The sequence below is a fragment of the Pieris napi genome, chromosome 11, assembly GCF_905475465.1.
Source record: "Pieris napi chromosome 11, ilPieNapi1.2, whole genome shotgun sequence".
Classification (NCBI taxonomy): Eukaryota; Metazoa; Arthropoda; class Insecta; order Lepidoptera; family Pieridae; genus Pieris; species Pieris napi.
The window spans coordinates 12679921-12695325 of record NC_062244.1 but is presented as its reverse complement, the minus strand read 5'-3'; the positions used below and the strand labels follow the sequence as shown (position 1 = coordinate 12695325).

Here is a 15405-nt window from a genome sequence, read left to right as displayed (position 1 = left end):
TTACGTTACTTTATTATCCACATAAAATATATGAAACTGTAACTTAACTCAGGCCCTCCAGGACCAAATGATTAAAGAACAAAGCGGATTAACCCTATATGTTATCCATTATACTCGCTCTCACATATCACTGTAACGACCACTCAATACCGCATTGTAGATTCAATTTATATTGACCACAGGGCATTCTCTCTTTTGGCCTCCTCAAAAGCCTTTTATTTTCAAACTGCGATACTTTCTAAAGGATTCTTCGCTTATGTAATTCTGATATATTGATGAGACCATTAATTTTAGACCTTCTATTTGTAATGTCCGTGTGCGCAGGATTTCAAATGTGATATTAATATTTATGTTTTTAAATGTGGATACTTATTTTAATGCGAGGACATTATATTGTAAATGTACAACAGCGGGATAAGTGAAACCTGCAACTGTACTTGGGCGAGACACAATTTTGCATTTTTTATGGGGCATGATGCAAACGAGCTGTAACACGGGGGCTAGCGGTTGTGTTCCCGACCTTTAAGATAATAAAATTATAACTTCTCGCACTTTTTGTTAAGATCAAAGTGTAAAGTATTATTATTATCGTGATTGCCACTGAATAAAACTAGTCTACGTATACGGTTTTTTATTAGGCTGGTACGTAGTGACCTCTATTTAAAAGAAATATTGTACTTCCTTTTTGAAGTTATTCTTCTTTTGGCGCGTTTGGGAAAAAATATGAGAGTAAATTTTTACGATGCGCGCGCACAGTGTCACAAAAAACCGACACCCTGAAGCAATCGAATATAACAGACCACTGAACAAAATCGGTTTAAGTGGTTACCTACTTATAATATTATTATCAGTGGTATTGCGGTAATACAGTCTCGAACCTTCAATGGTAATATCCTGGCCACTATATCATTACCTCGAATCACAAAAAAGCAACAATAATTTGTTTAATGATACGGATTCACGCTTCGTGATCACCTTTATTTAGATCGATATAGCCAATCGGGTCGATACATAAGCATCATTATATTTTTACTACTTACCGCAACGGTTTCGCACGCTGCATTAAAACAAATTAAAAAAAAACACAGTTAAAATAGAAACAGTGTTGGCCTAGTGGCTTATGCGACCCACATTAATAAGATCTTGCGTTCTAATCACGGCTGTGCACTAATAAAATTTTCTCTCTATGTGGGCAATTAACACTTGCTTCTATAGTGAAGGCAAGCATCGTGAGGAAACCGGTATGTCTCAAACCTAACAATCGTAGAAACGGGTGCAATTTGAGGCCGAGACCCATATAACTGCCAATAATTACTGTGCCACTGGATAATAATTATTAGTCAAAGTTAAGTAATACAAAAACCGGAAATTTCTTCATTATAAATACTCCAAGATATAAAACTTTAGAGAAGTTACGATAATAATTATTTATGCTTTTATTGCTTTAAATACTTTAAAACATATTCAGTATACAGTCGACGGCTACGTTTATTATATGTATATACAAAAAAACGTACATGGAACTTAAATTAACACGTCCAAACAGTAATCCATCTCCAGCCAACCTACTATTACCCCACATAAAACCCACACTGGTTGAAATAGAGTATAAAAATCCTGAACGTATAGCATCAATTACGTTCACACGTACATTAATTAAAGCCTCTATAGCTCTTGACAGGACATGGTCAATGCGACTCTTTTAGTGCCAAAGCTAATAAAGTCATACTTAGGTATTTTCGCGTGCTATTTTAGCGGGTTGTTGTCAAGAAATCCATTTGGACTGTCAGCAAAATCAAAGACTTCGAGTCGATTGTTTTCATTGTCTGAACTTAGCGTTTATGATTTTTTAATTGCCACACATGGCATTTAATATTAAAACATGACATTTTAGTGTTCATTTTGGTTTCAATGCTTCTAAAAGATATTTTAGTTTTGCTGACAGTACCATCTATACAATCTGTGGTTATGACTTCTCGAATATACTATACCAAAGCTTAATGTTTTATTACTAATAGTATTCCACATCGCTATTTTTACTGTGTTTATTATGGTGATAATGACCATAAGATTGTTTTTTTAGATAAATTGCTATTGAGTTTTTGTAGGCGCATTTTTTCTATTTCCAGTTTTTTTCATAAAATTTCAAATGTTTTTTTTATAACATTACGCATTTAAAAAATATATTTCGCCATTTGACACATTTGTGTTGCGTTAACGAAAAACTATAACACGTAACATACGTGTTATTTATAACAGCGGTTTATTTTATAACAGCGGTCGGTTGCGTTCTCACGCGACTGAACATTTATATTTTATATAATTTTAAAATAAATATAGCGTGTATTATTTAGGGATAGTGTGGCATTCTAATGATTTTTGATATCCGACTTATAATTTTTTTAATTTAATTTTAGATATGAATTGTTCAAAAATAAATGGCATCTACTGGAAAAGATGTTCCTGGAAATCAATGGGTATAGGATAATCACGAAGTGTTATTGATACCCTTATTTATTCTCGTCTCATATTTTTTGAACAATGTACAGAAACTACTCATATCGGATATAGAGACGACCACAGGGTTGCTACTTGTTTCTGTTTGTACCTATGTTGTCAGTGGAACCCCACATCAGTTTACTTTAAAGTGCTATGCTATTTGTATTTTCGTGGCTCTCTCAACCATGAGATTGAGTGGCTAGTTTTTTTTTTGTTTTGTTGCTAACGTATGTAATATAGAACGAAACTATTACGAAAAATCAACTGTGTACTTTTTTATAGAACAGGGAACAAACGGGCACTGGGCAGGCGGCTCACCTGGTGTAAAGTGATACCGGACATGGACACTCTCAATGCCAAAGGGCTCTTGTGTGTTGCAAAGTGCGTTGCTGGATAAATTTATCTTCATATTTTCTTTTAAAAGTTGAATGAGATTTTAAAAAAACATGTACATATGTACACGCGTTAGAAGTATAACTTCTTTGTAACAAGATAAAGATCTGTTTAATTTTTTTATCTTTCACCTTATTCCACATTTGTGAAAATACGACACTAACAATAGAAAAAAGTACTTAATACATTGAAAGATTTATTTTTACACATTATCTAATTAAATAAAGTTTATTTAAATATTAAAAAATATATATTTCTACATAATAAAAGAAATGGACATTTTTTTATTTTAAAATGTTGACTACGCTCACTTAAGGGTGTCGGTTTTTTGTGACGGTGTGCGCGCGCATCGCAAAAATTTACCCTCATAGTTTTTCCCTAACGCGCCAAAAGAAGTATAGGTTCAAAAATCATATTTCTTAGATCTCCTAAAAACGGACAAGTTGTCTATTTAATTAATTAATGTTAAGATCTGCGGTAACCCTAGAGCTGGGTCTAACGCCGATAGAGGGTTCAACAGTCGGACTAGCACTAGGCCACAAACACGAGCTCTAAGCTAACGAACAAGATGCCCGTGCCTGATAAACACTGCATTTCTATTCCTTGTAACCTGTCACATTCGCTCTGCTACACTTTCTTTATATTTGTTTTATACATTATTCAACTTGTATTTTACAAATGGTATTGCATTTTCTGTTGAAAGGGAATTAGTTTATCAACATCTAGTTAATTAAGAAATTTAATAACGACTTTAACATGGGTAAAAAGTTCAAGTAACATTTGGAAATAATAGCGTCAATACGAGTCTTTCGCCAACTTCTTAACCAAATAATATTATTTAAGTGATTAGCAAAAGCAATCTGTGTTTTCATTAAAAATTAACACAATTGAATACCAAATTGTTTCTTGGTTTGGCTTTCTTATGCTTTCTATTCTCTATTTTACTGTATACTAATTTCATGAAATATAGCAAAGTTTATACAAGTACATTTGGTTTAATTGAATAAGCCATTGCAAATCGAGTCCGGTTAATCGACTCCACTACGTTATAACAGCGAAGGCAACCGCAAAATAACAATCGGCGTCTTTAGCGTAACTGCTTATTTGTGGAACAGGCTTATGTGCGGCTTAACTCTTAAACAGGAAGTAATTTTATCCTTCATTGAGTGTAATTGTTTCAGAAATTGCAATATTATAATAATTGTTTACACGATTGATTTGAAATTTTCAAACTAAAAAGTATATATTTTTTATCAAGACTGATGTTCAATGGTTATATTATATAAAATATTAACTCATATTATGATAATTAATTTGATTTCTGAGTGTGCGTTTTTTTATAATCAATCAAGCTGAATGTACCATTTTCTATGCAAATAAACGATTATATTATCATTACTAATAAAAAAACGCAAGCACAAGTTTATTTTCTTAGACGGAGAAAACGTACAGCTAGCATTTTTTTCTGAATTGTGAAGCTAATATTATATATCTAAGCCCTTACAATGATAAAAAGAAACTTTTCAAAGATATATTTCCATCCCCAAAAAAGTGTACTTGCAAATTTCCTTAAAAAGATAAAGAACAACTTTCGTGTACTGAGGTTAAGAAATAAAAGTACTCACAACAATCGATCAGTGTTTTTAAAAGCATACAATTATTTCGCACAGTAGCTGAATCAAATTAATACTCAGATGCAATCTGGAGCTATTGAAAAAGCGTTTAAATCGTGATGTGTATATTAAATTGTCGTAAGTTATTTACGATTGAGGGTTTATTTGCCGCCTTTATTACAATGAAGATTGTTAAGGTTTCATGTTCTTAATAAAGCGTAAAGCGGTATTTCTTGTGACTGGATCCTGATGGCCTATTATTGTAATATTTTTCTAATCGGAAGATTTTTCTGTTTAAACGTCGCGTTTAAGCTATTTTTTTTAAAACAGCAGAGAATATGGCACTTCAAACACACAAAGTACATTATGAAAGAAACAAGATAATCCTTTTCCGTTTATTTTTGATTATCAAGATGAAAATATTGAATACTCCTCCCATGATAGTGAGTTATTGGGCCTAATTTTTGGGCGGATCGACTTATAAGAATCCAATTACGGATATTAACTTCTGAGAACATCATATAAAATATGAACACAAGTAAAAAATGTTATCGTTATTTCTTTAGACCTCGTGCATTGTGTTTTTAATGCGTTATTATTTCTTTTAAAATAAACACAAACGTTCAAAAATAACACATTTAATTGATTCCAATTAATTCATTAGTCACAGGACCGGCTATGTGTGATTAACGATATGCAAAGAAATACATGAAGTCCGCAATTATGGAACCATATCAAATCCATCCTCCGTGATTGGAGAAAGACAAATAACACAACAATTTCTTGTTCCCCGTAACATTACATAAAACTAGAAACTAGCTTTGCTTAGAAAACGCAAGGGCTGATACGCTATCAGCTGATCCGACGCAGTTCGCCATGGTAGGGCAAACGGAACGCATGCGCACAGCGCTCGAATGGTGTAGACCTTAGACTTAGTACCAAAAATGTGTTCGACTAGGAAGGGAATTAGAGTGACCAAGTATTTGTTGGCTGGTGTTACAGTTTTCTGTGTCAGTTGGATCGCATGTGTCAACGAGTGGAATACCAGATCGCACTGGAATCCTCCACAACGGAGATACTCCACCATGAAGACGATTGTTGCCTACTCGGAAGGCAAGCAGGCGGAAATGGATAGACCGTCTCCTGTCACTTGTGACCGACTTCCGGACTATCCCGTCATACCGGAAATTGTTAGTTATCCTCATAATCATTTTCAGCATTAATTTCAATTGTTTCTAGAATTTATAGAAAATTTATCACTAGTATGAAAAAATATTAGTTTAATAAAGGTATGTAATTACCTAATGATAGAAATACATCGGAAAGAAATAAAAAAAATCTAAAACATTACAGGAAATGCAAAAATTCAATTATGGAAATTTTCATGGTAAATCTAATCTTAAATCGGAGATGTTAAATTGGCCCAAGTGTATAGACAATACGTAGTTTGCATAATTTCTGCGATACACCTCATTATAAATTCAAATGCTGTGTAAATATATATGGGCTACTTCCTGGCTCAATGCACTTTTAAGACTCTAGAAACAAATAAAATGTCTATTAGACTAACACTATTTGTTAGAAAACCATTTGAAAAAACATGTAACATATATGATATGGTTCCATATATGTATGTGTATATAATGTTTGTCTATGTTGCGCATCTGATTAAATATTTTAATTAGTAGCTGATATTATATATATTATATTATGTAATAGGAGGCAAATGGGCAGGAGGCTCACCTGATATTAAGTCATACTGCCGCCCATGGACACTCATATTGCCAGAAGGATCGCAAGTGCGTTGCCGGCCTTTCAGAAATTGGTAGGTACGCTCTTTTCTTGTAAGAATGTCTTGTCCCTAAGTCCGGAGATCTCCGAATTACTTGACTATTTTCCCATATTTTGTACTATTGTTTACTTCTTCGTATTTATTTCCTTCTAGGTAATAAGCCAAAAGTGAAGTTAAAAATACTAAATTCACAAGCAAGCGTGAATCTGAGCTTAAAAGTTTGAATGGTTTTGTTGTATTTTAGCTTCACCAAGATGTGAGCGAACTACTTTATTATGAAACTTTCGTACAAATTTAAGTTTGTGTTATTATTATGAAGTTGAGATAGTATATTATTTAAATAATGCATCCAGGTATTGTATATAAACGTTACCAAGAAAATACGATGCATTATGAATTATACTTTGTGAGCAATTCCCGCATTCTACTCACGGTGTATAACTATTATAAATTGAAACCATAAATAGAGACGACCTTAGAAAAGTATATACTTTTTGTTCACCACGCAGGCAATAGAGTCAACTATTTACATATTATTAAAATATTCCTTGTTAAAGTTCAAAAATAACGCATGAATGCACAGTAATTTCAAGACTAATTGGCATAGTTCAACAGTAAAAAGCAACCCTACGCCTAACTGTAATGCAACATAAAATGCCGATATTAAACTAATTAATCTTGTCTTGATTCTCTTACTAGTTTAACTTTTACGCAATAAACGATATGCTTAGTTGGGAGTAAAACAAATTCTCGTTTTAAAAAATCTAAATTTATTCATGTTCGTTGTCTATTTTTTAAAAGATCAACGTGGAGGAAAAGATTATTGATGACCGATGCATAAGAAAGTATCACCAAAAGTATATCTTCGTATTTGGACTAACCAAATCAACGTTTTCACTATTACCTATGCTTCAAACTCGGAATCTTACTTAATTTATTGAAGAAACTTGTGAAGAAAGGCACTACAGAATAAAAACCCTCTAGCTTTCTAGTTTAGGAGTTTGGAACTTCCGTCAATCATTATTTATATACGTGACATTAAAGTTGTGTAATTATACTAAAGGATATTTTGCGTTTGCTACATTGAGTATTCGTTTGTGAGGCCTGAAGCAGAGACACATTTTAAGTCTGTTTATCTAGACGGTTTAATTGAAGGTTGTGATAAAGTTATGGCAAAGTTCTAAATGATATCCCCAAAAGACTTAAATATATTTTCACATGGCGTCAAGAATGGAATATGTACTTTATATGGCTATCAAATCACGACGTGTTCTTCCCTCATTGCAAGTAAAACTCGTTTTGCAATGATAGTGATAATCTATCGCAGTGGATGCAAAACCAGAAATCAATATTCCTGAGCTATTTCTAATACAATCCACCGACACAGATACGCACACAAACGCTAACAATTGTGAGAGATTAAGAATATATTATAAAAATAGTGTAATATTATTTCGCATATCAAGAATTAAGAAGCCAACCAAGTATTCGTTAATATAGTTTTAAAAGCATAAAACGTATAAAATGCGATTACTCTATCTGTACTTCAATTATTTTGAAAAATAATTATTTGAATAAGAAAATATTTACGTATGTTAAAAAATATGTATTATAATAGAAAGTATGGGAAACGTCCAATGTGATAAGTGTCATTTTAAATTTGATTATTTATTTACAGCCCATGCATGGCCAAACTTTGACTAAAAATGATACTTGAAATAAAAACAAGAAAATTAAAAATTCCCACGAACGGTACATATTTTAGGTCACAAATATTTCAATACATTTTTAAGTTCATTTAAAACATTGCTTTTAAGATTTGTAAATAATTATAGCTATGTAGACTCCAATCACTTATTTCTTTGTGCTTAATGGAATTATGTTTGATTGTAATAATTATATAACATGACCGGAGCCAAATTAGTATTGAAGGTATCGAACGTAAGCATTTTTTATACACTCTTGCACTGCTGTATTACTTACTTTTATAACGACGACCCTGTTTCGTATCCTTAACTAAGAATAAGTTTTTAAATTATGTATTAAGTATCTTTAAACAATTAAATAGGAAAAGTAAAATTTTATATTAAATGCATAAACAATAATTAGTTGGTTCATGGAAATATACAACCCGTATAATAGTATTTTATGTCGCTATAATGCATAAAACAGGAGCAGTGTTGGCCTAGTGGCTTCCGCGTGCGACTCTCATCCCTGAGATCGTAGGTTCGACACTCGGCTGTGCACCAATGGAATTTCTTTCTATGTGCGCATTTAACATTCGCTCGTACGGTGAAGGAAAACATAGAGAGAAACTTGCCTTAGACCCAAAAAGATGACGGCGTGTGTCATGTACAGGGGGCTGATCCCCTATTTGCCGATTAGATTAACAAAATAATGATCATGAAACTCATACAGAAATCTGAGGCCCAGTCCTAAAAAGGTTGTAGCACCAGTTATTTATCTATTTATTTATAATTTATAAAGAAATATAGTGTCTATTATACATTTAGCAAATAAATGTTTATTTAATATAGACTAAAATGTTACCTTGCTATATTAGAAACAGCCAATTGCCTATAATATTCTCAAACTATATACATTGAATTAACATTCAGTCATCTCTTAACTTTTTAATTGGTAACTGCGTAGTTTCAACGCCATTAATGGATGGTTAGCTATTTAATTGCATTCAACAGATCACTTAGCACACCTCATGTTTTATTAAGATGTACATTAAAATATATTTTAAATTAATAACGTGTTTAACTCAAACTTACTTATACATAGACTGTTAAAATATAAAAAAAACTTATCAACTTTAATAAGTTAATTATAAAATTAAAGATCCTACATAATTTTTGTATTATTTAATATGTCTAAAAGTATAGAAAACACAAAAAAACACTAAGGAAGGTTTAACCTTGGTGCTTGAAGAGCACACTATAGTACAAATTTAAATTGTTAATAAACTAAAGAGATAAAATAACTTCGTACTATCGCGTAATTTAATAAAAAAATTCGAACCACCATCACAAATGCTTGATTTTTCAATGCAAAACCATTAGAAATTCATTGTTATTTATTAGATTTGGTTAAAAATTAAAATGTCTCTTAAAACTCGTAAATAATTAAAATATGAAGCTATTGGCAATTAATTGCTACTTTAAAGGCTAACATACTATTAAAATCCAATTAAGTATTTTATAAATAAATTGCCCAGTTCAACAATAGAGAAAGAGCTTTGCAAAAAGCTCTCTGATGTTTATAGAAAGCACAATGGCTAATCAAGCACGACTCCTTCACCATTAAAGCCTTTCTGAAAGCCATCTTCTAACACCACTTTATGAAATAATAAACTCTAAATCATTTGTATAAAGTTTAAATCTGAATGTACTATTTCGCTGGATACATTTCAAATTACTTAGAATAAATCAGGTTTTACATATACTTTCTCGAAAGCTAAGGAATACGATTAATGTAAATTTAAACCACTTCAGACTTTATTAGAAGTGAAGTTTGTGTTTAAGACCATTTTGATGCATACAGTTTAAATATTTACAAAAAAAATTTTAGTGGTGTCTATATTATATTATCTTTTTAAACTACTTTTTTCTGGTTACGTGTATCTCTGTATATAATAATAACTTATAATTTAAGGAAGTTTATGCTGCAAAAAAAAGCTCTTAAAATACACATCCATACTACTTTTACGCAGTAACAGCAACTATATTCCTATTTATAATCGAATTAAAGCCAAGTTAGACATAATTGTGTCAACACTTATCCTGACAACGATTTTAAAGTTATGTCTACCTTTTGTTCTAGAACCGCACGTGGTCACCCCATGCCGCAGAAGCCCTTTGGCAACAAGTAGAAGGTACTCCAGTGTCATTATATGCTGCGTATTACGACGAGAGGGCGCCACAGCACTACGTACGCGTTCTCGCCATTTTCCACGGTGAGTAAGGACATACTCCAAATGCCTCCGTAATGATATAAGTATGGAACATGACTCTGGTACATTAGCTCTTGTTTATGACAGCTAAAGAAAAAATAGGCGCTGAGGTTTTAATTCCAAAAGTAGTTCGTGCATAATTTTCGTTTCATTTAATTAGGTTTAAATGATAAATAGTTCTCGACAGTCTTGGTAATATTACGGCAAATCAAAAAAGATTTAAGACAATATTAATAACAATAATTATTACGTTGTATTACTAAATAATGTCTGCTATATATCCTAATATATTACAATATAATAAATAGGAAATAAATACGATATATTATTTACATAAGAAAACAACGAGTGAAAAGTAAAAGCAAAATGTCTGCAAGAAGGCTACAACTTACCAACTTACTATCACATTTGTTTCATAAAATAAAATATAATATGAAAGACATAATATATATAAATATTTTTACTGATAAGGAGCAAATTCTCTTCTCATCTCTAGATAAGGCTTACAAAATAAATACCAACTTCCAGTATTGAAGATAATTAAGCTGCCGTCAAAAATATGTCCTGAATTAACAATTCATCATCCACATACATTCTTCAATGTTAAATTGATAATATCTTTACAACTTCATAAAGCTTTTCTTTTAAACGAGATTCGATCTAACTGTTCGTTCATACGCATTTTGCTTGTCGTATAAATAAAGAAAACCAATTAATTGAGGACTGTAGAGTGAGCCGTATCGAAAAATCTGCCCACCACCGCCTAAGGTACTTTATATGCGGGCAAATTTACGTTGATGTCATATTTTCCGTCCCAGTGTTATCGCCACCACTACAATCTTACATTTTACCTTTATATTAAAAATGTCAGTGAATTTAAAAATGTATTCATTACTGACGGTTTATAATATTTGTATGTTGTAATGTAAAAAACACAAAAAGACAGACACTGTAAATCATAAAATATTTTAACGTTTTAAAAACCGTTTTAAAGGCGTAGGCGAAGTAAAAACAGAAATACTAAGAAAAGGTTCCTATAAGCTAAGTGTATCAGTATCAGTTTGGTATACACTCAGTTCTTCTACCTACCATAATAAACTTTGTGAGTTATTGAGTAAGTTTATTTCACATTGCAATAAATAAAATAATGCATATATAATAATTTATAAATAGCTAAATCTTCATTGAATAGCGCCTGAGTAAAGTTAATTTGCCAGATATATCGATATAGAACAAGCTTAATTAATATTACATTACATCTTAAGATCTAGACGCCTCGGTTGACGAGTGTTATTGATTCAGCCATGGCCCGTGGGCGCATAGCCGCGATGTGTCAGATAAATTTATTAAAAAATGTTTATATAATGAATAACTACTGCTTATTTTCGAACATGACAGTTTATCTCAATCTCAAAACAAGATTTAAGACCCTTAGTACTCGTAAAACTATTTTAGAAATAGCCTCCGTGGTTTAGTTGCTGTGTTAAGTATGTTCTGTACTTAGGGACTATTTCGTAACTAATTGGGTGAGGGGCGAACCCAAAAAAAAAACATATTTTGTTTTTTTTTATTTCGTTATTTAAATAAATTTAATCAAACTATTACAATTATTGGACTTAATTAAATATGACTATTTAATTGGCCTCATGTGCACGATAAATTGCACTATATTCTATATTTTAGACTTATTACAAATTTGAGGATCGTCCGCTTCCTTTTATGATGCTGTTACTTCAGAAGGGCACAGGTATTGCTTATGCGGGACAAAGGGGGTGCAATGGATATGTAACAAACTCTTTGATTATACACTTGAACTAAAAAAGTTATTATTTAAATTTTCTACACACTTTTATAGATGTTAAACTATTTAAGAATGCTTCGTTGACTTTGGCACGTTCTTGGAACATGAATCGTCTTTCGCGTCTTCTGACAGAAACAGCTTTCATCGCGGTAAATAAATCAGATTGACCCCATTTAGCCATCAGATTATGCTAAATGCGGCATAAACTGAGTAAAATACCCTTTATCGAGGTAACATACGGCCTGAAACGCGAGTGTTTGAGAGCGACGCGGGCGCAGGCGATAAGCAGGCACTCATTTGTCACTCGAGTCGAGAGGCGTCGTGTAAATTCCATCCCGGGAGAGATAAACGCCTATCCTATATTGTACTGACGTTCGGATTAAAACACCACTATGCTTTTCCTTTTAAGACAATTCTCTCAGGGGACGAAAAGAATTTTGCTTTGTACTTTGCGCCTTTATTTATATGTCACCTGCGACGATACTTTGTGGCAAATATTTCGCTTTTGTTCACTTATTTGTTATGTATGATGATGTAACAAATTGTATTAAGAAACACTTATTGTTTATATATTTACACTTCTGTGCACAAAAAAAAATAAAAAAATACCATAGTAAATGTAAAGGCTGAGTGCAACGGCCTTTATCCCTAATAAGCGATCTGTTCCAGACAACCCTTTCTAAGGATAGCTAAGAGAAGTGCATAAAGTCACAGTAGTAGAAGGATAGGAGGTAGAGGTTCTTCTATTAGAGATATATAAAATAATTATTATTTATTTTACTTATAAATAAAATAAATAAAATTCATTAATACTGCAGTATTTGTTACGTTAAAATCGTGGCTTTGGTATCAATAAACAAAATAACGTGGTTTTTAGGTAAATAAAACCTTTGTATTAGATAAAAAAAAATATTTATTGATATTATGTACAAAATGAAACGTTTCGAGCGTTTCGGTATCGAGAAATCAAATCTAAATACATATTTGTGTTATTAAAATACCTTAACCACGTAAATAAAAAAAGAATATAAATATCTTCCAACGATATTAATACAGTATCATAGGTACTCTACTCAACCATAAAATTTCATTGCAACTACTTAAATTCTTATATTAGGTACTTCTAGCAATCACAAAATTGAAACTCTTTAACCTAACTGGTTTTAAATCAGGAAGTGTTTTCCCAACGACATGACAGGGACAGTTGTTGCTTGCCATAAGCCTACAAACCGTTGTAATGATAGCCCGGGAAGACACCGCTATGCGATCCACCGAAGGAAATGATTCTAGCAAATTACTATTATATAAGCCCCTGTAATCTTGTTCCTGTTACCTATAGGAATACAAGTAGATATTAAATACCAAAGGCATAATTTCATGCAATTCTGCAAACGAGTTTCCTGTGCGACTCACGAACACAGAGCTTTATTTAAATAAGATACATCCGTCTTGAATCGTCATTTGAATATGAAATTTATAAAATTAGTTTAAAAATTACATTTTATCTTCGCAGGTCGTAATTTGTCTTCATTGGAAGATCTTTACTGTCAAACGCGCATCCTTCACGACGGTGACTCCGTAGAAGTAGTAGCTGCAAAGCCCTTAGAAATCTGGTGGAAGGATTGGGACAAATCGACTAACGAAGTAGAAACGCCCTTTCTTCTATCATGTCCGCTAACAGAACCTTTGAACAATAGGGCCGACGTGTCGATTGTCACAGAGCCTTGCGATAATCCGACAAATGGATTCCATATCGGGCCAAAAACAAATAACAGCTATCAAAGATCATTTACTATATGTGTTAAAGATATGAATTTTCAAAAGGACATATCCCCGTCCTTGATAGAGTGGATAGAAACGAATCGACTTTTAGGCGCAGAGGTTATCGATTTTTACATCGATAACGTGAATAAAAATACAGAGGCTACCTTGCGTCGTTATCAGTCCCAAGGACTCGTTAGACTATTTCAAGTTCCTATTAAAAATACAGCTCGACGATCCCTCTGGCAAAGGAGACGAGATCATTTAGTATCGTATAACGACTGTCTGTATAGAAATATACTAGAAACTGAATTTATTGTTCCCCTAGATGTGGACGAGGTACTAGTTCCTAAAATAACCAATAATTGGCATGGATTATTAAAACGATTGCCTCTCCAAGGTTGGGATCCTCATCACCACTCTGCTATATTAGTGCGTAATGTATTTTTCTTTGACTTTATGCAACATTTATATAAGAATAATAAAACTAGTAATAATAGAAATAGGGTGAAACTTTATATGAAGCGCGACGACGTACGAATAGATGATGAAGTTTTAAATGAAATAGTTGATCTTCATAGTACAGAGAAAGAGAGTAATAAGCACATTACCGAAATGAGGAAAAATGAAAATAACTGTACAAACAATTTAGATTTGCCAAAATTATCTCGAAACATTGTAAGCTCGGCCACAATCAGCCCTATAGGATATTACAGCAAGAGCTTTATGCTAACTAGAAAGGTCTTAACAGCGTTTAATCACTACCCTTTGGCCAGCATTGGTGCAACGGGTTTTACTGGTTGGGCGGCGCCATACAAAGAAGTACAACTCAATCATTACAAGGTAATTATTTCCTATTTCTTAACGCCTGTTCAAGACATAAATAACCATTTTCTAATTTAAAATAATGTTAATAACGAGTTATTCGTGGTATCCAAGAATCTTATTGTAAGTCAAAAGTTTTGTTATTGCAACATAAGGCAAACAAAATACTTAAATACCGTACCTATAACTATAATTGTTTAAAAAATATATATATTATAAAATAAATAATTGTTTGATTCAAATAAAATTAATTAAAATTGACTTTTGGACAGGAAACCTGCAACTTCACGATGGTTCCGGAATGTGCGCAATACGTTAAGCGCTCGCGCATCGACCGCTCTGCGCTTCACCTCTCAAGACGGCTCGCACGAGCCATCGCCAACACTATCTGCAAATAAACAATCTCTAAAATTATCGTTCATTATTTGAAGAAAGCTAAATATAATACTTGACAGGAAGTGGTATCCACTGCTAGAATCAAACTATCTCACTATATATAGATTTTATATGCATCGTAAACTAAAATATAATTTCATAGTTAGTTACTTCAACTAAACGTAGGCAATATAATTTGAACGTCACATTACAGAATAGATCACTTTTTCTCGAGGTTCGATCTAAAAATGGTCAATATTATGTCGATACTCATAAACATACCATTTTTTACAAAGCCTAAGACAGTACGGAATGGCATCAACATTCCATATAACCTAACCTGACCAGTATTTATTTCTAAGCTTTGTGGAACCAATTAAATAAAACT

At 32.4% G+C, this 15405-nt stretch overlaps 1 protein-coding gene across 1 annotated transcript; it reads left to right on the top strand.

The window, feature by feature from the left end:
- The first annotated feature begins 5360 nt into the window (after positions 1-5360).
- On the top strand, positions 5361-15054 carry LOC125054057. Its single transcript, XM_047655729.1, has 4 exons — positions 5361-5695; positions 10126-10258; positions 13570-14660; positions 14915-15054. Exons 1-4 carry the CDS (start codon positions 5450-5452, stop codon positions 15038-15040), a joined length of 1596 nt encoding a protein of 531 aa, XP_047511685.1. The 5' UTR covers positions 5361-5449; the 3' UTR covers positions 15041-15054.
- The last annotated feature ends 351 nt before the right edge of the window (positions 15055-15405 follow it).

What these genes read in the sequence shown, in the direction of transcription:
- LOC125054057 (XM_047655729.1), top strand. Translation starts at nt 5,450, where the DNA reads ATGTGTTCGACTAGGAAGGGAATTAGAGTGACCAAGTATTTGTTGGCT. An exon ending in ATCCCGTCATACCGGAAATT is followed by an intron (nt 5,696 to 10,125) that starts GTTAGTTATCCT and finishes CTTTTGTTCTAG; the next exon opens with AACCGCACGTGGTCACCCCA. An exon ending in CGTTCTCGCCATTTTCCACG is followed by an intron (nt 10,259 to 13,569) that starts GTGAGTAAGGAC and finishes TTATCTTCGCAG; the next exon opens with GTCGTAATTTGTCTTCATTG.